The sequence below is a fragment of the Podarcis bocagei genome, assembly GCF_964188305.1.
Source record: "Podarcis bocagei genome assembly, chromosome: 2".
Classification (NCBI taxonomy): Eukaryota; Metazoa; Chordata; class Lepidosauria; order Squamata; family Lacertidae; genus Podarcis; species Podarcis bocagei.
In genome coordinates, this window is record NC_138126.1 from 48,320,130 (window position 1) to 48,345,079 (window position 24,950).

Consider the following 24,950-nt stretch of genomic DNA (forward strand, 5'->3'; position numbering starts at 1 on the left):
ACATCGGAGAGAAGAGTGTTAGCTAATGAGACAAAGGCAATCTCTGGGTCAAGACCACCCTATTTTTCAGAATTCTAAGGCAGACAGAGGAAACCTCTCACCTGTTACGCCACTCTCAAGGCCTGGCCCGTAGGCGGTGACAAGAGCTGGGCTATCTGCTTGACCTGGTTCCCCGACTCTAACTTTAAAAGGACTGCCTACCACATGGCTACCGTTGAACTTCACATCAATAGAATGAATGCCGTTTTCACGAGGGATGAACCGAACAGCGTATTTATCTGCAATACATGTACAGGCAAATCATCATAAATGTAGGTTGAGAACTTGATGTTAAAAAGCAGAGCACACAGCATTTCTATGACTATTTCTATGACTGCCATGCCTGGGCCATGGGATGGTGGCACATGGAACATGCCTGAGGAGAAGCAAAGCCTCTGAAATGCAATCCTCATGGGGAGAACATGCATAGGAGTTGGAGCTGTCACTTTAAAACCCGTTCTTATTGCTTTAACCACCAGCATGCTGCAAAATGGTTATCCGCTTGCACTGGCAGAAAACTGCAATTCTTTATTCAAGAGCAAATATTATAATTATAGCACAATTGAGTATAGCTTGTTCCTTTTAATCAGTGGCTAGTCTGAAAACTGTCTGGGAAACATAGAATACTAGAATGGTAGATCTACATGGTTAAAAGTAGCTAGAAATGGCTATCAAAAATGTAAGGCCAATTTAAACAAATTGGCACCAGCATCAGATGAGACCCTGTTGGAATCAGCCTACAGGTATGCCGTGTATTTTCAAAAGTGAAGGATGAAGGGAGAAAGAGTTAACGAAAATGTATAGGGCAGGATGGAAAGACAGAAGCCATTTCAGGTAGCTAGAGTTGAAATATCTGCAGCAGGCTTTCTCAACCTCGGCCCTCCAGATGTTTTTGGCCTACAAACTCCCATGATCCCTAGCTAACAGGACCAGTGGTCAGGGATGATGGGAACTGTAGTCTCAAAACATCTGGAGGGCCGAGGCTGAGGAAGCCTGATCTACATGTACCTGCCCTATGTAGGATTATAACTTTTCCTTGGTCCACAATTCGGCTAAAAGTTGTGAAGCAATCTCTCTACTATGCAGAAAGATGCACATGCAGCCATTCAAGTGAGCTATTAGCACTTGCAACCTCATGCACACCTCTGTTCACAGGAGGACTTCCTCTCTGCACAAACAAACAACAACTGGGGTTGTGGTAAAGTGCACGTGCCAATTAGCCTTAAAATGGGTTATGCGGAAGTATTTTGTTCAGTACTTCCTTTTTTCCTTTTACCACCAAGGAAGTAGTACTAAACTCCTTTGTGGAACACAGTCCTTTGTACAATAAGCACCCAATCACTGTTGAACATGTTTCTATACTGGCATGAACTGAAATGGCCACCTCCTGTTTAATTCTTACAACCATTTTGACTGTTTACATATTTAAAGCAGTTTTGAGTACCAAGTTTACGACACATCCTTACCTTGCTCCAGTTCAGAAACATGGCATTCTTCTACAGCTCCAATTGGGCTATGCACTTTAGCGTCAATCTTGCCCTTTGCCCCGTTAAGCCTTATAGCGAAGGATGCTGGCTGGTTAACCTTCAACCCAGACTCCTAACAACGCAATAGTAAGATCCTCACATACATATTGACATTTGGCTTGCAAGGAATATATAACAGTTCGGTCCTTTACTGTCTCCGAAATATAGCAGCAGCTTTGCATATTTTGTCTAACACAGAACCAATATTTGACACATGGTAGCCCTGTACCACATTTGCAAATGTAAAGTTATTGCATCACAGAAGTTATGGCCGTGGAAAAACGTTATCAGTCTCACTATTTACAAAAATGTGTCTGACAAGGACACAAGCACCCCTAACCCTGCTATATGTTATGCTCTTCTCAACTGGGAATATTTTTTATTTTTAACTTCCTAGTTCTGAGGGTTCCAGATACCACTAAGTGATGTGATCTTTTCTCCTGGTATGCCCCGCAGAGGAGCTTAAGGTCCACAAATAACAACACTTTAGAGGTCCTGAGCCGCAAGATTTGTCTCAACTAGGGCCAGGGCCTTTTCAGTACTGGCCCCGACTTGGTGGAACGCTCTGTCACAAGAGACTAGAGCCCTGCAGGACTTGACATCTTTCCGCAGGGCCTGCAAGACAGAGCTGTTCCGCCTGGCCTTTGGTTTGGACTCAGTCTGACCCTTATGTGTCCCTCCCCTTATAGTTTTGATTTATGGGCTACTACTAAAATGAGGCAGCATTTTAAATGGTATTTTAACCCGTATTTTAATTAACTGTTCCCCCCCCCATTATGTTTTATTGTAATTTTGATTGGTGTTAGCCGCCCTGATCCTGGTTCTGGCCAGGGAGGGCAGGGTATAAATAAAATTATATTATTATTATTATTATTATTATTATTATTATTATTATTATTATTATTATTATTATCAAATAATTATATTCCTCAACAGCAGTACAATACATTCCCAAAGTGTGGGCTTGGTTAAGTTTGTCTACCCACACACTTTTTTCTGGTCTGACTATAAGTATGCAAGGTCATCATTTTGCTACAAATGTAGGATGCCAGCCCCAAAATCATCAAATGCATTAGCTTTAAAACAAAATGCTTGCGCTGCCCAAATCTTTATGGTTGTCTGGGCTGAATTTGCTTTGCCATACTCCCAAAATCACTTGAAATCTCTTTTCCTAATTGTGTAGCTAACTCATTAATATGCTGCCAAAAACAAATTTCCATATTGCACCGACAATTAAGCCTGGAGCTTTCTGATTAAGCAAAGCATGTTCCACCCCATGCCAACAAATACAACGTTTTGGAGATTTCTGTTAACATGCCAGCAAAGGTGGGACCAAAAGTATATATCAATGCACACCTGCTCCCCAGTAGCGGTCACCACACATACAAAAAAACAGTCTCCTGGTGTTATGCATGTGTGATTCCCGCCCCCAACCACTGGAAAATTGAAGTTCCATCGGGGGGGGGGGAGGGTCGCTGGAATGCTGCGCTTTTGCTTTCAGTGCAGAGCTTACCTTAATTTCAACTTAACAGTTTTATCCTCAAGAGAGAAATAAACTGAGACAGGCAGCTAAAATACACCAAGGAAGTTTTTTATGGAGTGCCAAAAGACATCTTTTGTAAAAAGATTACTCCTCCCCCCCCCAAAAAAAATAATAATATCAGTTTTATTTCCCTCTTCAGGGTTTAAGTCAGCTGACACCACACATTCTGTCAAGAGTCTTTAAATGAAACACAAGAAAAACATCAGTACCACAGCAGCTAATTATCGTCCTTGTAACTCCTTGTTTTAAGTTCAGCTCTGGCTAGAAAGTTACACCAAATGTCAGTCTATAAAACCATAGTTCTGAAAAGCAGTGCAATTTAACCAATACTGCTGCCTCAAGCTGCAGCAAATCTACACATCATGGGCTGGATGACGCTCAATCTGAAACTTCCAGGCTTCTTATTTTAGATTAAAGACAGTCACTTAAAAATGTTGCTAGATGCACACCACGAAAAAGTCAGGACTATGTACAAACTCAAGCCACTAGAAGTCTGGAATCCACTCAGACTTTGGCTGCTGTTTAAGAATCCTTTAAAGTACAAGCTTGTGGTTTTGCAACATCTGCACATGTGTGAATTACTGCTCTGTGCTCACCCCAGAGCCTCATTTGTTCAACCATGTGCATTCTGGGAGCATACGCCAAGCAGAAATGTTGCATGTTAGCCTAACTGCCTTGTCAGCATGCCATCATGCAAGCCAACTTACCCCACTTAGTATTGCTTCATTGCTGAATGCTGTCACACACAGACAAACCTTGTGAGAAAATTAACAGCAAGGTTTATAGAACTGCTTAGTGCCACTGTGCGGGGAGAATGGAGGCCATAGTTGTTCCTTAGCTGAATAGCACTAGGAAAGAGTCACCCCTTTTCAGATGCTGTTTCCTAACTTGGAAGGCCTACATGCTTGCCAAGGGATTTCCTCTGAAGAAGTGTAGCTAGTGAGCAAGTAATAATTTTAAGGAGCTTGAGCACAAGGATGGTATCAGCTTGTGGTAGGCTATGGGAGATGCTTCCTTATGTCTCACCTGAAGGCTCATAACAGTGAGCCTACGAGCATCATCGGAAGGAGCAATCACAGGAACCAGGTAAGGGCTTTCCGGAATATGCTCATCGTTGAATTTGATGGACACCTCGTAGTTACCTGGAAGAAATAAGAACTTTGCTAAGCAAGGAGGAATTGTTTTTGTGGTGTTTTGCTTCATTTCAACTTGCTAATGCTTAAGATATCCATACCAGGCTCTTGAGCAGTGTATGATACACCACACGATCCATCTTTATGGTCTTCAAAAGCAATTTCTGCCTTACTTGGTCCTTCTACTGCAATGGAAAGACCTCCAGCTCCAGCTTCCCTTGTCCAGATGCTGAACTCAGCTGTTAACAACAACAAACAAGCAGGAATTAGAAGCAGGCAAGTGACCCTCCAATCCCTTTGTGATATGGGGCTCTGCAACACAAGGCAGGGTCACTAGGCTTCCAGAAATGTGCTCTAGTGTTACAAGGTGTAAGCACCCTGTTCCAAGATTACAGCTATAGTCCCCTCTCACTGCAAGGCCCTTAGACCCATGCCCATGTATTCAGATGAAATTTAGTGAAGGTCTTACCTGGGATGCCTGCCTCTGCTCTTTCAAGTCCTGGACCGCCAGCTCTGACCTTATTGGCCCCTCCTTCACCAAGCGGCCCAACGGTAAACTGGAATGGACTGCCTGGCACATGCTGTCCTCTGTATTTCACATCAACATTATGGACCCCCATTTCTTGTGGTACAAAGCGGACACAGTATGTGTTTTTATCATGCTCTACTATTTCTGCATCTGTCATTCTCCCAGATGGGCTAGTGACCCGAGCTGACATGTCACCAATGTCGATTTCTAAAAAAAAGGGAAAGGAGCTGACCATTAATGGGGAGAAGGGAGATTCGGTTTCTAAACATCTTACTCTGTCACGCAATGCCCAGTGTACGAGGGCAGAGCTCCCCAGTATTTCAGTTGTTTTGAAACCTTCCCCATAGGAAACCCTGTCACCAAGTTTAGTTGACTATACAACTGAGGTTCTTGGGATCTATTGGAAGTTCCAAAGGCAGCTGCTTTCAGATGTTTGAAATGCCCTCAAACATTACATGCAAAGTGGCCCTTGAGTGCACATTCATCTACAGATCTTACACCAAAACACTTTTACCTGCAGACATTTGCTGGGAACCTGATGGAACTCAACTTCCCAGAACTACAACTAGCAAATCATAACTGACAATTAAGTGAGTGCATACCAAGCATTCACCTGTGCATGCAGAGTGTCAGATATATATAAGGGACGAGCACATACTTATCAGTTCAGCTCAAAAACCAAGAATCTTCACAAATCCAATTATTTTGTCACCCACCACCCTTGACAACCAAGTCATGGTGTCTCCATTGACTGCAGAAAGCAGAGTTAAGAGAGCTTGCAGCTGGTAATGAGAAATCAATACATTGCTCTTTGAGTCCCCACCATCCATTTTTGAAGCTATAAGGTAAAGGTACCCCTGCCCGAACGGGCCAGTCTTGACAGACTCTGGGGTTTGTGCGCCCATCTCACTCTATAGGCCGTGGGCCAGCGCTGTCCGGAGACACTTCCGGGTCACGTGGCCAGCGTGACAAAGCTGCATCTGGCGAGCCAGCGCAGCACACGGAACGCCGTTTACCTTCCCGCTGGTAAGCGGTACCTATTTATCTACTTGCACCCAGGGGTGCTTTCGAACTGCTAAGTTGGCAGGCGCTGGGACCGAGCAGCGGGAGCGCACCCCGCCGCGGGGATTCGAACCGCCGACCTTTCGATCGGCAAGCCCTAGGCGCTGAGGCTTTTACCCACAGCGCCACCCGCGTCAAACAAGAGAATCTCTCAATTCAGAAAGCAGTCTGCCGCTTTCTGAAGCACTTGACAAATGAATCAAGAATTGAATCACCCAACTTAAGTCCACTTCATCCCCCACACCAATAACTACTGGGAAGTAAAAAAAAACCCCGACCTTTTCCTGTTGACAGAAGAGGACGGAATTTGCAGGCATAATAGACTCCCCCCACAACAGAGCAGATCAAATCTACCAAGGTACAGACAAATATGTCCAGGAGGGGTTGTGCTTAAGATTCTTTGAAGTTCTCAGAAAGGAAAGGAAAGGAAAGGAAAGGAAAGGAAAGGAAAGGAAAGGAAAGGAAAGGAGAAAGGAAGCAAGAAAGAAACTAATTTTATATGGGAACAGAGTTGGGTTTAGTGCAGTGAACACCACCCATTCTGAGAACTGATAGGAATTGGAATTCAACAATATCTGGAGGGCCGCAAACTCCATTACTGACTGAGGGTTTGTTACAGGTCTTCGTAACAAATACTTTTGCTGCTTACTTGCCATGCATTGCGCCTTAAAGCAAATTTTATTGAAGTATGTAATGCAGTTATAGAACAACCTCAGTACTACAACGTACCCACTACCCCTAAGGAGCCAGGTATGTAATACATCTGTAGATCCCATAGAAGGATTGATTGGAAACATTGTTGTCTGATGTTGGCTGATTTTTTTGTGAAACTAGGACACCAAGATTCCCTCAATTGAGTCTGGCAGTTTTCCTTCTGCTCAACACACAGGAAAGTGGGAATGAACTGGTGTGAAACACGGGACAATCTCTCCAGACATATAGCCATTTGGAACCATGTAACTATGAGAAGGCAATAGGGGGAAAGAAAGGAACAGAAGACAGGAAGACCAAGATTGATTAGAGCAGCAGAGAAAGAGACAGAAACAGACGTCAGAATACGTATTAAACTGAAGCGGCATGCTGAATATATTCTGTATATTAGTGCATTCTATGAGCAGGATAGCATTTATTCTTTAACCAGCCAATTATTTTATGTGTCTCCCCTAGTTAGATCCACATGATACAGATCTCTATAGCAGCAACTGCGCTCCTACCCTTCCAAAAACACGGCTGAAGGTAACTCAAGCATTACAGTGACTCAAGTACAACCTTCTGAGATCATCCTAACACCCGTACTTCACACATAGCATGAATTCCCAGAACAGAAATTTCGGGCATATTGTTCTTCATCCAGTACTGCTGTGCTACAGTGAGTTAAGCCATGGTTTGGCTTAACATGTAGCCCAAACTCAAGCTCATGGTTTGTTTCCTCTAGACAAACCATAAACTGTGAAACCAGGAAAAAACCTTGGTTAATAAAACAAATCTGGGTTCAGCCATGTGCTAAGTCAAATTGTGGCTTAGACTCAGGTAGAATAGCAGCAGGAGGAAGGTCTAAGAGGCAAAAATAATGATATCATTTTGAATAGCCTGTGCATTCACCTTAAGTCCAGGTTTGGCTTAGCATTACATGTGAACCAGGTCACTTGTTATTAGAACTGAGTCAGTGGGTGATGTGCTGGAAAGCAAAATTTAAATGCCACTGCCGCTTCATGGGGCCTAGGAAGAAATGGGTGTGAGTCCTACCATGCAAAGCCCCGATCTAAATAAGAATGCCTTCCCTGATCTCTAGAAGTATTTGGATAACATTCCATTTTTAAATCTGATTGCAAAGAATGCCCAGAAGATTCAATGACTTATTGGTTTATGGTTTCCAAAACAGTAAATGTATTAGTAGAACTAACTTACCTGGAATTTTTAAGTTAAGATCACACAAGCTTCCAACCGTGGCCACAGAAGGAGCCCGCCGAGTACGTGTAATGCTTTCCTTCACCCTTCCTTCACCACTGATTTTCACAGTAAATGGGCTCCCTGTAGTTAGTAGAGACAAACAACATTGAGTTCCATCTATCAGTACAGGAAGCATAAAGACTTTCACAGGCAATAAAGTGACATATCATCTACTAATAGTTATTTCCACTACCATCCTAGAATTATTTCCCACTGAGGAAGGCTGGACCACTGTATTGTTAACTAAGCACATTAAGCATGAGACTTATCAGCGATGACCATCAAGGAAGCCCCATCTTCCTACACAGATTAACTTGCTATTTACACACATTCAGCTTTACGAATTTTAAACAAATTAAAGGCGGGACAGGTGTCCAGGGAAAAAAAGGCTTTGGCAATTCCACCCACCTATGACCCCAATGTATTTTGACTATATGTGATTTTGGCTTTGCAAGCTACACCCTAGAATGCAACCCCCATGTACGCTGACAGTCACCTGTACCAAACCAATATTCTAGTTTGAGTAACAAAGAGATAAGTGTTACACTGCAGCAGGAGACAACCCCTCAAACAAAAGCACCTTCAAGGTGCGCAAGAGGTTTATTATCCTGCCTTCCAAAATTTAGCAGTCAAGCTTCTTCATGCATTTTCAGAACATGAAGGCCCTGGTGGGAAGCCTAGATAGTGTCCTATAGACTCTGCACTTATTACAAGAGGTCAGCGCTGATGGGGAAGTGGACCAGCAATGGCTCGCTTACGTAGGCTCCTTTTCTCTTACCTGGGATGTGCTCATCAGCAAACTTAGTAGATACTATGTAGACACCAGGTACAGTTGGAAAGTATGAAACTCTGCAAGTTCCATCCTCTAGATCTTCTGTCTGGATATCTACTTTGCTAGGTCCTTCAACTGCCAACGATATCCCACCATAACCTAGAAAAGAAAGCAGCTGGGATGAGTGCAAGCGGTTGTGAAGAGCTCCAATGAGCACTGCCTAAATCTTGATGGACGGCTTTACATATTGCAGTCTTTTGCAGTATATTAATTGTATATTAACCATTACAAGTGAGCCAGCTGTTTCAGCTCATGGTCACATATGGGATTTTGCTTGATATGCTGCTTGTGGTATAGAGCTGTGAGTTTTAACCTATATAAATTAGCAAATTGACAGAGCATACAAACCTGTTCTACATCATGGCAACCACAATTTACAAGTCAGAGGCAATTTTGCTCTGCTCAGTTGCTGTGATGGTCGGACAACTGAGACTCAGAACAACAGATCAACCACATCACAGGTGGGCAACCCGCAGCCCCAGGCATCCCTTCAATACCCTCTGGCAGCCCAGGAATCCCAGTACTGACCTGCATCTCTTGTATCTACAATGAAGTCACACATTTCAAACGTGCGTCCTTCGACTAAGCCACGTCCAGAAACCCTTGCTCTGCTCGCATCACCAATCTCAGACTGGACCACCATAATGGACACGGGACTGTTGGGGACATGGCTCCCATTCTTCATAATACTGACCAGGTGCTCTCCCACCTCCCGTGGAATGAATGAGATACCTGCCAGACAGAGGTTAGCAGCGAGACAAATTTGTAACTTCCCACTTTATCTTTTTGCCCCCCTCCCTCCACACACACTGTCAAATCACAATACAGAACTGGAAGATAGGTAAAGGTAAAGGGACCCCTGACCATTAGGTCCAGTCGTGGCCGACTCTGGGGTTGCGGCGCTCATCTCGCTTTATTGGCCGAGGGAGCCGGCGTACAGCTTCCGGGTCATGTGGCCAGCATGACTAAGCTGCATCTGGCGAATCAGAGCAGAGCACGGAAACACCGTTTACCTTCCTGCCGGAGCGGTACCTATTTATCTACTTGCACTTTGACGTGCTTTCGAACTGCTAGGTTGGCAGGAGAAGGAACCGAGCAGCGGGAGCTCACCCCGTCACGGGGATTCAAACCTTCTGATCGGCTAGTCCTAGGCTCTGTGGTTTAACCCCCAGTGCCACCCGCGTCCCTGGAAGATAGCTGGCATTAAATATTATTTGTGGCATCAAAATCCCACTCTACCCACAAATTAAAAGTATTATTCGTTTCCAATTGTGGCACAGGCTCACAAGCTTCCCCAAGACCACCCTGCCAGCACCACACAACCAATACAGCAGCCTCCCTAGAAGATGATTAAGACTTACCAATGTGGTTATTGGGTAGCCTTTTCAGAAGACAAGGTTCATCTCGGCCAGACGGGGCTTTAATACTGGCTGTCAAGAGGCTAAGATCAGTCTCATTAATGTCTAACAGGAAGTCAGCAGCAGAGCCCAGTTTAACTTGAGATTGCTTCCTATTGTCATCTTTAAGAAGGAAAATTTCCCATTAGGACTTTGGATTAAAACACCACTAGATATTAACATTACTGGATCTTAACATTCTGGGCAAACCATCCAAATGCCTTTCCACTTAAATTTACAGAGAAAACATCGATGAGAATCAGAAGACATGTATGCTGCTTACAAATGCAAATTTATGCTCCACGAAACCAGGACTCTAGTGGACAGTAACTGGACAACACTTGACAGCTCAGAAGTTATTGCAGGGAACCTTTTGTTTCTGCAGTTCATACTAAATTACTGGGCAAAAGCCAGCTAAACACAACATGACTTCATCACATGGCTAAAAACAAGTTGTCAGTTCTCCGTTTGGAGTCTGTGTAGAGTATGAGTGTTAAAGGCAAGTCTTTTCTTTATGTACATTTATACTAAATGCAACGGATTGCAAACACAAAGCTTTTAGGCCCATCGTAGCTGTTTCAAGTGCTCCTCGTACCTGTGATTTTGGCAGTGAATGGGCTTCCTGGGATGTGTTTGTCATTGTATTTGACTAATATACTGTAGTTTCCTGGAAGAGTTGGCAAGTAAGTCACGGTGCAAGTGCCATCCTTGTTATCAATACAACTGATCTCTGCCTTGGAGGGACCTTCAATTGCTAGGTCCAAGCCACCTGTCACGTTGGAGAAAAAAGTGCCACAAGAATTCTCAAACTTACATTTTTCAAGACATTGTCTGAAATAAAAATCAGTGAACTTCGATTAAGAACCAAGTTTCAGTTCCAGATGTGGGGGGCCCTGCTTGGACGGAGCATCATGGCTAGCCCTCTGAAGATCTCATTTGTCACATACAAGTTTCAAAAATGTTTTATGGGGAGTGAAAGCAAGCAACTTTGAATTAAGGGAATTAAGTCTGTGTCAAACTGACTAATCAGCTCTGAATTTCAGCTGCAAACAAGCGGTTGGACTACAAGGGCAGAAAGACCCTGTGTCCCAAGTCTATGGCTCTATACAGAAACATCTACATTTCTCCTAAAGGAGGGTTCAGTGTCCAGAATTGTATTTGGACTTGCAGGTACACATCCAAGCTCAGCCATAAAGCTCACTTCGTGGCTTTGGGTAGCTCTCAGCCTAACCCATCATTAGGGTCATCATAATGTTAGATGGGACAGTTGTAACACATCATGTAATCTGCAAAATGCTTCAGAAGTACAATCTGTTAGTGATGCTATGTTGAACCATGCACTGGTATATTTATGGATCCCTAAAGTTACTGGGGAAATGAAGAAAATGATGAATTATTTCTATTCAACCTCTATGAAGTCTGATTATAGCATCCGCCTCAGAATTTAAATTTTGGGGCATGCTTACATGGAAGTTAAATATTCCACCAAAAATCAGACAGGATTCATGTCAAGTAAATTCTTCAGAGACTACGGAATAGACCACTTACCCTCACCAGCATCTTCTGTGACTATGGTAAAGGTTGCTGGCTTGTTTGCTACACCATAGACAAGGCCAGGTCCATAAGCAGTTACATTTCCACTGTTGGGGTAGTTCACATAGAACTGTAGAGGGCTCTCTGCAAAGGTTGAAAAACTATGCATAAACACACTTGAGATAGGATATTTAAATTATTTCAACATCTTTTTGTACATCTCTCCAAAGAGAACGAATATAAATTTGTGTGTTTACTCAGCAATTTAATACGTCTTAAGCTTGCACACACAGTGTTTATTTTCAGTCCCTCCCTATATTCCCTTCCGTATGACAGAGAATGCTATGTATTAAGACCCCTGCTATATAAGACCAAGATCTATCTACTCCAGCATCCATTGGCCACAGTGGCTAACCAGATGCTTATCTAGGAAACCCACAAGCAGGAGGACATGGAGGCAATCGCTCTCTTGTGCTGCAGTTGTCCAGCCATTCATATATGGAGGCATGATGCCTCTGATGCTGGAGAGCCTTGCAAGAAATTAAATGCAAGATCCACTGTCAATCATGAGCATTTAGGAAAGTTTTCAAGCCTTCTGCTCAGTTCCAGTAACTTTATCCTCCTCTGATTTCAGTGTTTCACTAGTTTCCATTTAGGTTTCACATTTATTCACTGCCCCAAAGTGTACTAGAGCACTCTAGAAAGCCTAGTACTGCAAATAATGAACATATGCAGCACCCAGCCCTCCATCAAAGTCTCCCACAGGAATTTGCCTTACACCTCCCAGCTTATACATCCACACAGCAGGGACTCCAACCATCCCATGCAGTTGCTTTCTACCAGCAAGCAAAAAGCAGGTCCTCAGTCATGCCCATGTAAAGGATCCTATTCCTTACAAATTTATCAACTGGTTGCTGCCAGTGAAGTTTGAGTTTGCCAGAGGTTCACTAAGCCAGTCATCACGGAGCACATAAAAAAGCCAATGCTATTTTTTTTTTATAATAAAAAAAAGTCCAGATTTATGCAGACTGTTCTTGTGGCTGGGACTTAACTGGCGCTTCTATTTCTAGCTCTGCCACAGGCTTCAAAGCTGAAATAGCTGAACATGTCCCTGTCCCCAAAAGCTATGAGCCGGCTCCAGTTTGTCTGGATGTGCCCCAGTTCAAGGAACAAAAAGCCCCTTTTGACATGGGCAGAAACCTGCAATGCCACTTCCAAGAGTAGATAGGGAGCTGTACACACAGGTAGCATGGAACAGGACATCCACCTCTTTCTGTTTTATTTATTTAGAAAGCTGCTTAGTCACAAAACTCTAAGTGATGTAATAGAAATTATTTGAGCAGCGGCACTACAGGTGCGGAAAGGCACCGAGTGTGACCCCCGAAGCACCAGCATGCCAAAGAGGAAAAATATCCATGCAGAATTCTTGGTTGTATCAATACCAGTAAGCCAGGAGAATATGTATGCAAAAGCTGAACTACCAGGGATTTGTCCATTTTCCCAGATAAAATTAATTGAAAATTCTTGCCAAGTAGTAAACCTTAAGCTAGCTAATAGTGTTGGCTTAAGAGAGGAGGCGGGGGAGGGGGGGAGGCCAGATGGATTGTATTCAGATTTCATTTTTACAACTTCTCAATGAAAACGATGCATGCGAGTCAGCCAGCAAAAGTGGCGCAGGCAGTCAAAACTGGCAGCGTAAGTACTTCACTAGGAAATTGGGCTGAGCTCTTTATAGCTTGATCCTTTCCACAGATTATAGTTTAAGCAAAGGAGGCCTAATATTTTACACATGCATTTCAAAACTTTTTCTCAATTCTAGTTGTAGTACCTCCTCACTAAAATAAGTTAATTATAAGTTCCAAGCTAACTGCAAAAGTAAGGCCACAAAACTCTGTCCACAAAAGCCAAATCTGTTTTAAGTCTGGCACAGGCTGTAAACCCACTAAGAATTCCTCCTGCCTTCACTCAGCTGCCATCGCCATACGAGGCATGCAATACAACCCTAGACCAAGGCAACTCATAGGACTGAAGTGTCCACAACTGAAGAAAAAGTGTGAATAAATGAAGCCCTCAACAACGGCAAATGCAGCAAATCAACAACAGCTGAGTTCTTATAACGTAGCGCTGATTTGAGATCAGCTGGCACTCACCTGGAATATGACTGCCCATGTATTTGATATGCATTTCATGCAATCCAACCTCAACAGGGGCATAGCTGACGGTTACAGTGCCATCCTTGTTATCAACAATATCTGCTGGTGCAGTCTTCCCCGAGGGCATGTGAACTTCCCCTGAAAACACAAGGCTCAAACTGAATTCAAACTGCAAAATACTTTAAAAAGCAAAGCCATGTGTTTTAATGTTTTCAAACTCAAATCCACACGGTATTGCCCCCCCCCCCTTTCACTCATATAAACAGAGGGGGGGGGGTTATACAAAGGTGCAAAGGTTTCCCTGCATTTCTTTGAAAGCATTCCAAAAATTCTCCTGCATTAAGGTTTGGAGATCCATTTATTCTTCTTATAATGACCAGAGTATAACACGCTAATATTCTTTAACACAAGTCGTGTCCTTGAAGGTTGGCTTAGACAGACAAAATCCATAAAGCCATCAGGGCCTGGTGGCATCTACAACTCTCTCTAGAGTTTGCCATGGCCTGCCAAAGCTGACTGTTTTCAAGCTCAGAACCGCAATACCTCAAGGACAGCCTTTCCCCATATGAACCTACCCGGACCTTGCAATCATGATCAAAGGCCCTCCTCTGTGTCTCCTCCATAAGAGAGCTGGAGAACATGAGAAAGGTCTTTTCTGCAGTGGCTTCCCACTTGGTGGAATGCTCTCCCCAGGGAGGTTTGCCTGGTACCTTCATTGTAACACCTTTAGGCACCAGGCAAAAATGTTCCTCTTCAACCAGACCTTTGGCAAATTAAACAATCTATGGCCTTTTTAACAGTGTAGGGGTGGGATATTATTTTCAGGCGCTTTGGTTTTAGCATTTTGTGCAAGGCTTTTTCTTGTTTTTGTTGTGAACAGCCCTGAGATCTATGGATGAAGGGTGGTATACAGATTCAATAAATAACAATAATGATAATTGTTATGTATTTTTGGGTTTTTATATTGTGAACCGCTCCATGATCCTCGGATGAAGGGCAATATAGAAATTCAATAAATAATAATAAGAAATAATAACCGAAGGCCCCAATGAAGAGCTGGATGATGCTTAAGAGCAGATTAAATAGACTTGCGCAGCGGGGAACAAGGACAGGACAATCACGGCTACTCTAGGAGAGCTTCATTTTTATCTCCTCCCAGCTCTGCTAAGGTCAAACAATAGCGCAATCTTTTTGAAGGATTATATTGCAGGGTGAAAGCTATGCTTCTATTACAATGTATTACAAAGCTAAACCACTGAGCCATGCAAGGGGCACCCAAAAGACAGGTGGGGGCAAGGCATTTTCCTTGACATTAACTAAGGGATGGAGACTCTGTGGCTCTCCAGATGTTGCCTCTAACCTACATCAGCCCCAACCAGTCAGGGACTGTGGGAGTTAAGAGCCCAACATCTGGCAGGCCACAGGGTCCTCATCACTGCTTTAAAGAGGGTCATCAACTGTGTGCTGAAAGCTTGTTTACCAGTTATTTCTCCTTTTCTTACTGCGAAAGGAATGACCATATCAAAGGGCTTAAACCCAAGACCATTCATGTCACCATCAGGAACATAAGCTTCTTCTGTGACCTATTGTGGAGAAAAAGTTATTGTCATTTTAGGAGTTCTAGCACAAAACAGTTTGCTTAGCTATTTTTGGTCAGTCCAGACAGTTGCATCCAGAATGAAGACACCACTCAACTGCCGACTGTTGACCACCACACAAAGCTTTGCTCCCATTCATTGTTTAATGCGAAAAACATTCAGAAGAGAGTTTTAAAAACATACAAAATGGAAGAGTAAAAGATGCAAGGATAGCTCCGTCCAAAGGAACACTGAAGCTGGCTATGGTCTGGAAGAAAGTTGTGGGTTTTTTTAGAGCAGAAGAGAAACCAAAACATAAAGCCAGAGCAACATGGTCAGTGACAATACTCTAGGAAGAAGCCGTTCACCATCTGAAGTCAAGAAGAAAATAGCTCCCTAAGGACAAAGTACCACAGTTGCACCGTTTAAAATGATTATGATGTTAAGAGTTGTTAAATATATATATATATGAAGGAAGGTTCTGAATCAAACCCAAGTTGCCCCATAGTAGCTTTTTGATCACCAGTAAGATATGACAAGAAAGCAAGCTTAAACAGACCCAAGAGGCAGGATGTCAACTCTTGCATGGAACACGGAAGACAGTGTAAAAAAACAAAACTAGGTACCCAGGGATGGAATCCAGGGGGACATGCTGCATTTAGTGGCTCCTGAGACAACACTGCAACTTCATCTGCATCTGTAGCCTAGTTAGTGGCAAAAGGCAAGGTATAGTTTTAAAAACCCTCTTCATTCATAGAGCATATAAAAAACATCGCAACTTAAGAAAGTTAAGTTACACCAGCTACACCAGAAGCAGAATGCAAGGGTTCCATGGCACTTCCAAGCTAGCCACCTTCCCTCTCTTCCACATGAAACGAGAATGTGCCCCAAAGCCCTTTGGGACGGAACTTCATTCGGTGTTGGGCTGACTTCTTGCTCACAGTTCCCAACTAGCTGGGACCACAACGGCGAAGAGCCCTGAACAAGGGGGAAAGTGGTACAACAGCACATCTGAACAGAAGAATGGCATCCGACACTAGGGTTTTGTGAGGTAGTATTTCTCATAGCCGAAAAAAACACTGCTTTGTCCACAAGAACCACATAGGCAAAACACTCAGCTCACGCCAAATGCTAATTTAGGCTGCAATCCTAGCTCCACTTACCTGTGAGTTTGTCCTACTGAACTCAACAGAACTTTCTTCTCATTACTCTTGATAAGGTTTGGACTAACAGGCTGCAAACGACTGTGTGTCAAACTTCATGTGACTTATTAAAGCTAACGTGCTCACTACTTATCAGTCTACTCTTAAGTTCACGCAAAGGGTTTCAAAACCAAAAGCCAGGCATCTTACCATGACAGTGAAGGGGCTGTTTGGAATGTCCACTCCACCGAAGCGGACATGAATTACATAGGTTCCTGGTTTAGCAGCTGTATAATAGATGTCGTATGTTCCATCCTCGTTTTCAATGACCTCTGCTTCGACTTCTGTACCCTCTGGTGTCAGGACAGTGCACGTCACTTTGCCCTTGCCTGCAGATTTAGCATCAACCACAAAGCCAACTTCCTCTCCTGACTTCACTGTGTCTGCAATGCCAGGACCTACGAGATAAATGGTATGGTAAGCATCAGAGCAGATTCTCATATCTTATGCCAAGAAAGTCCTGTGCAGTTTCCTTTTGGACACCTGCATTATGAAACACACAGCAAGTTAATCCAAACTTCTGCAGACAAGCAAGCCTAAACCAGGCTTTCGTCATGAAACCTTTGCAAACCAGCCCAGCTGTTGCGCAAGGCTCCCCTGGGTGCGTGTGGAGGTGGATGAAGTGGGGAAGAGATTCATTTGCACCTTCAGATCCATTTCTCCTTTATCTGGCACTCGTAACACATCAAAAGCATTTTTCACACAAAACAGCAATGTTTTACAGATGAGAATTTTTATCAGGGTACCACAGCATACTTTGATAAGGAGAGGTCTGTAAGTTTGTGAACACTAAAGTAGTTTGGCTTAACTTTAAAGGAGCCCTGCACGATTTGCCATCTGCATGAGCAACACAAAGCTTTATTCATGCAGAAAGCATGATCCTTGTGTCAGCTTTCAAACGACAGGTTGCTGGTTGTAAGGTGGGAAGTGTGAAAAGAAGTAGGTGGTTATCACAGCAGAGACAGCTGCTCTTTCCCTTGAAGCCCACTGTGCCCCCTTAATGCCTTTAAACAACCAGAAGATGTCACGACATACACCCTACCAGAAATGAACCACTGTGGATCAAGGCAACAGTGCAGTCACTCCTTTGATGCAAACATGGTCTTTCCCTGCAGTCAACCCTAGGCTCTAGCATTAGAGCTTTGCTGCAGGCTGTAATGGATGCTTTCCTAAGAGACTGGCATGCTTACCAACACTTCCACATTCTTTGTGCTTGAAAGATGCCTATTGGGGGCCCACGGTTGGCATCTGGCCACAGGCTCCACTTTGAACTAATTCTGCAGCAGACCTTTGGGCTCAACTTATTCTTGCATCAAGCTGCAATCACCAAGGGGAATCACTGTGCATGGTGAAGGGGTGCAGCTCAGTGGTAGAGCATCTGCTTTGCATGCAGAAGAGCTCCAGGTAGGGCTGAGAAGGCCCTTTACATGAAACCACTGCCAGTCAGTTTAAGGCAAAACTAAGCTAGATGAACCAAAGGTCAGACCTAGTGCAAGGCATTTTGTTTGTTTAAAGGCTGTACATCAAAATGCTATCTTGGCACAAATGCAGATTTTAAAAGTTACTGTTTAAGTATGTGCGGTGATCATATAGGGCAGGTAGCCCATTTCACTTCAATGTATCTGTGCATAGGCTTTTAGGAAAGCAGTTTGCATAGCTTGCCTGACTCTTATAAAACACTTGCTTACAGTGAGAAAACAGAACGAATTTACCTGTTGCCTGACACTTGCTAGCATCTCCTGCTGGTGACACACGGATTCGGTATGGAGAAAGGGGGATATCGTCCCCACCGTATTTAATGCCAACTGAGTAGCGACCAGTCTTGTCAGGGAGGTAAGTCACTGCATAAGTGCCATCTTGGTTGTCTTGGACATCAACCCTCTTTGGTTTGCCTTCTTGGTCCTGAATGCCAGAAGCGAAGCCACAATCAGCAAGAAAGCCTCAATCACAAAGAAGACGCAGAGCGTAAGCTCTAAAAACAGCAGACGTTCAGGTTTACATCTACCCTGAACTTGACAGTTTCTATAACATGCTGTTTTTTATTTTCAAGGGGACCTGGTATTTAAGCAATCAAAGGGCAGTTTGAGGTTGACATGGAAGTTCAAACAAATGTGATTTGTTGCTGCCTGTAAAAGCCAATATTGTGACAAGAAAAAAATCCTTAGGACAAGATTTGGCAGTAAATATCCACATTGCCTGGATCCTGCAAGAAATATCACAGGCTTTGGATGAGCAATGTACAATTGGCTTTCTTCTGTGGGTAATGCAAACACTTTCCATGTTACACTGGAAGCAGTCATTTTTGTTAACCTGTTTCTGCTTCATTAAGAATGATCTAGGTTTATACTGAAACAGCAGTCTAATGCAAGACTATTGCATATCATGTCACCAGACAGCTTTTAGGTGTTGTATCTGTGCAGTTTTTGACTAATAGCTGCAAGTCAAAGGTCCTCTGGGTAGAATGCAAGCTCTACTCTTCCATTATATTTTTATAACAAGTTTTCATAGCACTGCTTATTAGACAGGGGAGTGGGACACCATGCATTATTCTGGCTAATACATACTTGTTTGCTTTAATGGACTGTGGGGGTTAACTAGCATCCCTCGAAACCAAGGTTTGTCTTTGCAAATGCTCATGACAAAGCTGCCTTGAAACAGAGCCCAGAACAGCTATGATTACCTCTGAAGTATGTACTGGCCCTTCCACAAAACCTTGTCTATGTTCATTCATGGTGAAAACTGCAGACTGGCCTAGTTTATGGGGATCTGAAAAGGCTAGGAATAGTTCACACCAAAAAGCACTGTACTATGTCCAGGACATCCTCTATCTATTAGGAGCCACAAGCTTTGCCTAGAAATAGTCAGCACACAGTAGCCTTGCTAAATTTGGGTGATATATAAAGAGAGTGAAGTTTGCCCACTGATACTTTTAAAGGAAAGCTTTAAGGGCACTGCTGAACGGAGGCCTGCCCTGTTGAACCCCCAGTGATGCTCAGCAGTGCATCAGAAGGAAACATTCTAGTTCTCCTACTCAAAATACCAGGGGTCTTTGAGTTCAGCGTGTGAAGATTCAGCTCCTGTGTTAAATGGTCAACAGTAGGAAGAAATTGTATCTTACAGTCACATGCACTGAGAGAAGTCCTTGGCCTGCATCTCTAGCATCAACAGCAAACTCGGTGGGCATGCTGGCAGGAACCCCATGGGAGCTTAGCCCTGGCCCACTTGCCGTCACTTTACTGGCATCGTATGTTGGAAGCACCTTAACTTTGAATGGGCTGTTGAAAGAACAGAGCGACATATTTCAGCAATGAAGATCATGTAAGCAGGTGCCTCACCGGCATGAAGAAAGTATTTCTGAAGGTTAAACAAAGGTATGAGATTACTGTTGAAGGCCAGACACTGGATTAGTCACTGAACCTTTTTGATGTAGGAGTTAGGGAACCACTCATTACTATACGTACAAACCTACTAGACATTTGGGGAAGAGAGTGGGACAGACATACCTGTTTACGCAGGCATTCCCTAGAGATCTTTTGACCCCTGTTTTTAATTGCTGTGTTGTTTCGTTGTGCCTTTCAGCGATGGGCACTTGCATTTTAATGCTTGTGTAACTCGTTTTGGTGGTTTGTAAATCTTCTCAGAAGCCTATTTTGGCATTCAAGCAATAATAGCAGCACATAAATAAACAAGCTGGTCCTTGGCAGAAGCAAACACTGGGCTAGTTACAGAATGTTTGCTAGATTCTACAGTTCAAGGAAATGCACAGCACTTTGTAGCCTCTTCCCCCTCTCTGGCAACCACCAGGAGGAACCAAGTCCTTGCTGTAGAAGCATTTCTTTGAAGCCTCTTTACCAAAACTAAGTGCAAAGACTAAGCTCATGAACAACAATGCAACCCACCTCAAATTTGGAGGCCAGCCAACAGCATTGCAGTTTGCACAATAAGCTTTGTTTCCTGCACCCCACTCTTACCTGCGAGGAATCTCTTCATCTGCATATTTTACTGCAACTGTGTAGGGACCTTCTTTCGTAGGTGTGTAGGCCACTGTATGGGTGCCATCACCATTGTCAACTACATTTACGGGTTCTGCCAAGCCTAAATAGTAAAAAGACCACATTTCAATTCCTTTGGCCACCTTCTCATCAAAGGCCTCAATGACACACAAGCAATTTTTGCCGCTTTGAGCACCGACACACACACACAATGCTGATTTAAAGCTTTGCAAGAAATCTGCAGAGACATCTGCTTTGTGGTCTGTTCAGATAAGCCAATTTATTCCTATCATTCCCAGTCTGTGACCTCATCAATTAGAGAGAGGTGAAATCACTAGCAGTTCCTTGGCTGGCTCAACTCCAATGGCTGTAAGCTAAGAAACCCCCATCAAATAGGGGTTGGAGTGATTTATTGTTCCAAAATTATACAGCTGGTTAGGTCAGTTATCGGGCACATTTAAATATAAGCTTCCAGAAAAAGGAAGACTTTTTTTATTTAAACACTACTACTGATTAGGCTCAACATCCAATTCAGTACTGCGTGTTAGTCTGGAATAGTTAGTAACTTTCGTTATAACCCAGGGATGGAGGAGAGATTTATTTGGTCTGCATCAATGAGCAAACCAAATCAATTTGCACCTCCCAGATTAATACAAAGATCAGAACAGCTCTCCAAATTTTGCAGCAAAACACTTCTCAAAAACAGCAAAATGTGTAAAAAATTAAACTGCATATTTTAGCATTTAAAAGGTTGAGAAACTGATAAGATATGCATTTTAAAGTATTTATTATGACAATATGCATTTGAATACAAATGCTCATGCTTTTTATATAAAAAAATGCAGATTAATGTAGAAATGGGATCAAACTGACATATGAATAAACATATGAAAACTGGCGCAGAATGGAAAAAAAATACCCTGCCTTCTTTAGGCTCTACGCTTCAGTATGACATTGACAAGTTGAGCACAGTCAACAAAATTTGGTGCTGTCAAACAAGTGTTATGATCGGCTAGTTCAAGGTAAGAAGAGCTCCAAGGACCTATTCCCAGAAAATCAAGATATGTGGATTTGCACATGCAGCTATTTCACAAGATTAGTTGCAAACATGATTAGAACTGCCTGCAGTTACAATTTAGATCAAGGACCAAAGTAAGTGTGCATATAAATCAAGCAAGGAATTGTTTAGTAAAAAGGATAACTCAGTGGAGAATTAATAGTACAGCAGCAGTTAAGCACAGAAGTTCAATTAAGCTCATTCACAGCAGCACTTTATACAGTTTAGAGGATTTGCTGGAGGCACAGGTAATTAGTTAGTAAAAGTTCAAACCTGTCTCATTAGATTCACCCTGTGGGTCACCTTTAAAGAACTCTGAAATTGCTTTCAGCGGACTGCGCCATGACTGGGTATCCGGCTCATCAGCTAGAATTAAAAAGCTATTAACTTAGTAATACAAAATCAGAGCTCTGTCAGTTGTCCCTTGAGACATGTTTGCCTTAAAACCAATTACACAAAAGGTGGTTATTCATGCAACGGCTACTTTAGACCAAGTGCATCCCGTTCAGCATAGGTGCACGGTGTGCAGTGTACATGCAATTTAATTCCAAATGCCATTGCCTCCCCTGGCCCTTGGGCTGAGTTTCACAACTTCAGCGAAGAAAGACTTCTTAAGATGAAGCTGAATTAGATCTGCCAACAGCTGAAATGTACTTGCTCCAAGAAGTATTTTACATACTCAAGTATTCTTGCATAAGTCTGCAGTACTCAGAACACATTAAATAAAAGCCTGTTAGGTCTTCAGTAACTGGAAGAATGAGGTAAGAGAGGGGACTCAACTACAATTTGGGGGCAGGGGCTTCATTCATCTGACGTTCAATGCATTCGCATTCTATATCTGGCCATGTTAGATAGTTGACACGCAAGAGTGCTTAGCATCTAGTAACGTCAGAATTGCTTTGGGCTTCTTCCACTAGCCCTCATCCCACCAGGCTGCTCCTTCTCCCAACCCTTGTTTCCTAGCCACCCCGTCACAGCGCTTTCCTCAGGCCTTCACCTCTGTCCCCTTTCCTCCCTCAGTCTTTCTACATGCTCTTATCAAGGATCAGGGCACTTCACAGAGAAGGCAGCCAGACACTTACGTCTCACAGGAGTGGATAGGACCAAGGGCAGCTCAATGAACTCGTTGCCAAAGAGATAACCACCTTAACATTTTCTAGTACATTCACAAATACAGAGTAAGCGGTGGTGTATCTTTAACAGGTTGTAAGCGGCCCTTCAAGGTAGCCAAGAAGTGTTTCAAAACGCAGATTACCCCCGTTCAGCTGTCAGGTGATCCTAGGCAATTTCTCACCACCCTAAGAGTATACAGTACTATTTTTACCTGAGCTACCTTGATTTTTTAAAAAACAAAACCCCAACATTAATATATTTGGATCAGCATGTACCATTTGCTTTTATTCTTTAAATTTATGTTCTCATAGCGGCTCACAACAGAACAAAAATGCAAATCAATATATCATGAAAACAATCAAATATTAATACTCCTGTCTGCCGCTTTCTATGCAAGATTTGATTACAATGACTTGTTAGCGGGATTGTTGGTTGAAAAGCATATTGTCTTAGCGCAAGAAGTTCATTCAATGACCAGATATGCTCCACTCCAAGTTTCAAGTACAGTCATACCTTGGTTGTCAAACGCCCTGGAACTCGTACATTTTGGCTCCTGAACACCGCAAACCCAGAAGTGATTGTTCCAGTTTGCAAACGTTCTTTTGGAACCTGAACATCTGATGGGGCTTCCGCAGTTTCTGATTGGCTGCTGGAGCTTCCTGCAGTCAATCAGAAGCTGCAATTTGGTTTTCGAACATTTTGGAAGGCAAACAGACTTCTGGAATGGATTCCATTCAGCTTCCAAGGTACAACTGTACTCAAACTGCTGTCCTCCCACGTCTGTTTAAACACTAGACTTGCCTTGAAGACTCCCAACTGAGTTATAAAGGAGCACCTTGATTACTGAAGCTCCCAACTTTCTGAAGCACTACAGAGTAATAGCTATATCAGCAGTACCCAAAACTTTGCACTTCAGAACTGCACACGACGCTACTTTTTCTTAGTACTTCCAGTTCAACAACTCTTACCAGTTACCACTCAGGTCCTTCCAAGTGATGACTTCTGCTAATCATACAACTCATTTAAAAGAAATATCAAGCGATTGCAGTGGAACACATTACCTCTGGGCGCTGTTACTGTAACCTCAAGTGGTGCTACCCCAGCTTTACTGGTATCTACAGTAAACGACTGGGGAATTCCGGCACGTACTGCTGTTCCCAGGCCTGGTCCAGAGACTTTCACCTTGTAGGGGTCAACGACATCTTTTACAGGAACCTTAAATGGACTGCCTGCCAATGAAGCAAGTGCTAACTCAGTACAAAGGGGAATGTAGCAACTTGTGAAAAGGTGTGTCAACAGCCATCCCTAAGGAGCCCAGCTCCTCTCACACTGCTCTCTTGGTTCCCCACTGATGACTATCCTGATAAAAGTGGGCAACTTAAATCAGATTTATTCTGGCTATTTAGATGGATAAGGATTAAATTTTAATTGAAATGGGACTGTATGCAATGTGAACTTGATGCTCTAATGAGGTGAGAAAAATATGTTTTGGGGCACTGAAAGTTGGTTCTAGCACCCACCACAAAATCTTTAGATACCTTTGGGGTAGAGCAGTGGCTCAGTGGCAGAGCATCAGCTTCGCATGCAGGAAATCCCAGATTCTCAATCTCTGGGCAATCCAGGTAGGGCTGGCAGATACCCCCAAACTCAAAACCTGGGGAGCTGCTGCCAGTTAGTGTAGACAACACTGAGCTAGGTGGACAAATTCTTATGTAGCGGTCAAATAGCAGAAAAATATACTACTATTGTATTATAGGTCAATATGGCTATTTGCTTTGTATTCCCAAAAATCTAAAGGCTCTGCTATGAAACCCTGGTCCCCACTGGGAATGTTCTTGCAAAAGCATGATGTGTTGACTTTTTCAAATGCAATGCACATTATTTATTATACATTAAAGGTAAAGGGACCCCTGACCATTAGGTCCAGTCGTGACCGACTCTGGGGTTGTGCGCTCATCTTGCTCTATAGGCCGAGGGAGCCGGCGTTTGTCCGCAGACAGCTTCTGGGTCATGTGGCCAACATGACTAAGCCGCTTCTGGCGAACCACAGCAGCACACGGAAACGCCGTTTACCTTCCCGCCGGAGTGGTACCTATTTATCTACTTGCACTTTGACGTGCTTTCGAACTGCTAGGTTGGCAGGAGCAGGGACCGAGCAACAGGAGCTCACCCCGTCGCGGGGATTCGAACCGCCGACCTTCTGATCGGCAAGCCCTAGGCTCTGTGATTTAACCTACAGCGCCAGCCTTCATTATACATTACAACATCCTTAAAAAAAAGAAGTGTTCTCCAATATGAATGTGAGTTCACAG

At 43.3% G+C, this 24,950-nt stretch overlaps 1 protein-coding gene across 5 annotated transcripts in view; it reads right to left on the reverse strand.

The window, feature by feature from the left end:
* Nucleotides 1-24,950, reverse strand: part of FLNB (filamin B) — a 96,198-nt gene that overhangs the window by 4,217 nt on the left and 67,031 nt on the right. The window contains exons 25-44 of one of the 5 annotated variants that reach the window (XM_081183912.1): nt 23,700-23,867; nt 21,799-21,891; nt 20,448-20,571; nt 19,595-19,751; nt 18,189-18,378; nt 16,627-16,874; nt 15,901-15,978; nt 15,178-15,280; nt 13,695-13,835; nt 11,560-11,688; nt 10,607-10,780; nt 9,976-10,134; nt 9,143-9,346; nt 8,561-8,713; nt 7,741-7,863; nt 4,711-4,977; nt 4,343-4,480; nt 4,135-4,250; nt 1,506-1,638; nt 102-278 (exon numbers count right to left, since the gene is read on the reverse strand). In XM_081183912.1, the coding sequence (XP_081040038.1) occupies nt 102-278; nt 1,506-1,638; nt 4,135-4,250; nt 4,343-4,480; nt 4,711-4,977; nt 7,741-7,863; nt 8,561-8,713; nt 9,143-9,346; nt 9,976-10,134; nt 10,607-10,780; nt 11,560-11,688; nt 13,695-13,835; nt 15,178-15,280; nt 15,901-15,978; nt 16,627-16,874; nt 18,189-18,378; nt 19,595-19,751; nt 20,448-20,571; nt 21,799-21,891; nt 23,700-23,867 (3,075 nt within the window). Of the gene's footprint in view, nt 1-101; nt 279-1,505; nt 1,639-4,134; nt 4,251-4,342; nt 4,481-4,710; nt 4,978-6,322; nt 6,793-7,740; nt 7,864-8,560; nt 8,714-9,142; nt 9,347-9,975; nt 10,135-10,606; nt 10,781-11,559; nt 11,689-13,694; nt 13,836-15,177; nt 15,281-15,900; nt 15,979-16,626; nt 16,875-18,188; nt 18,379-19,594; nt 19,752-20,447; nt 20,572-21,798; nt 21,892-23,699; nt 23,868-24,950 lie in introns of those variants that run through there. The other 4 variants (XM_081183913.1, XM_081183914.1, XM_081183915.1 and 1 more) reach the window with 4 other exon arrangements.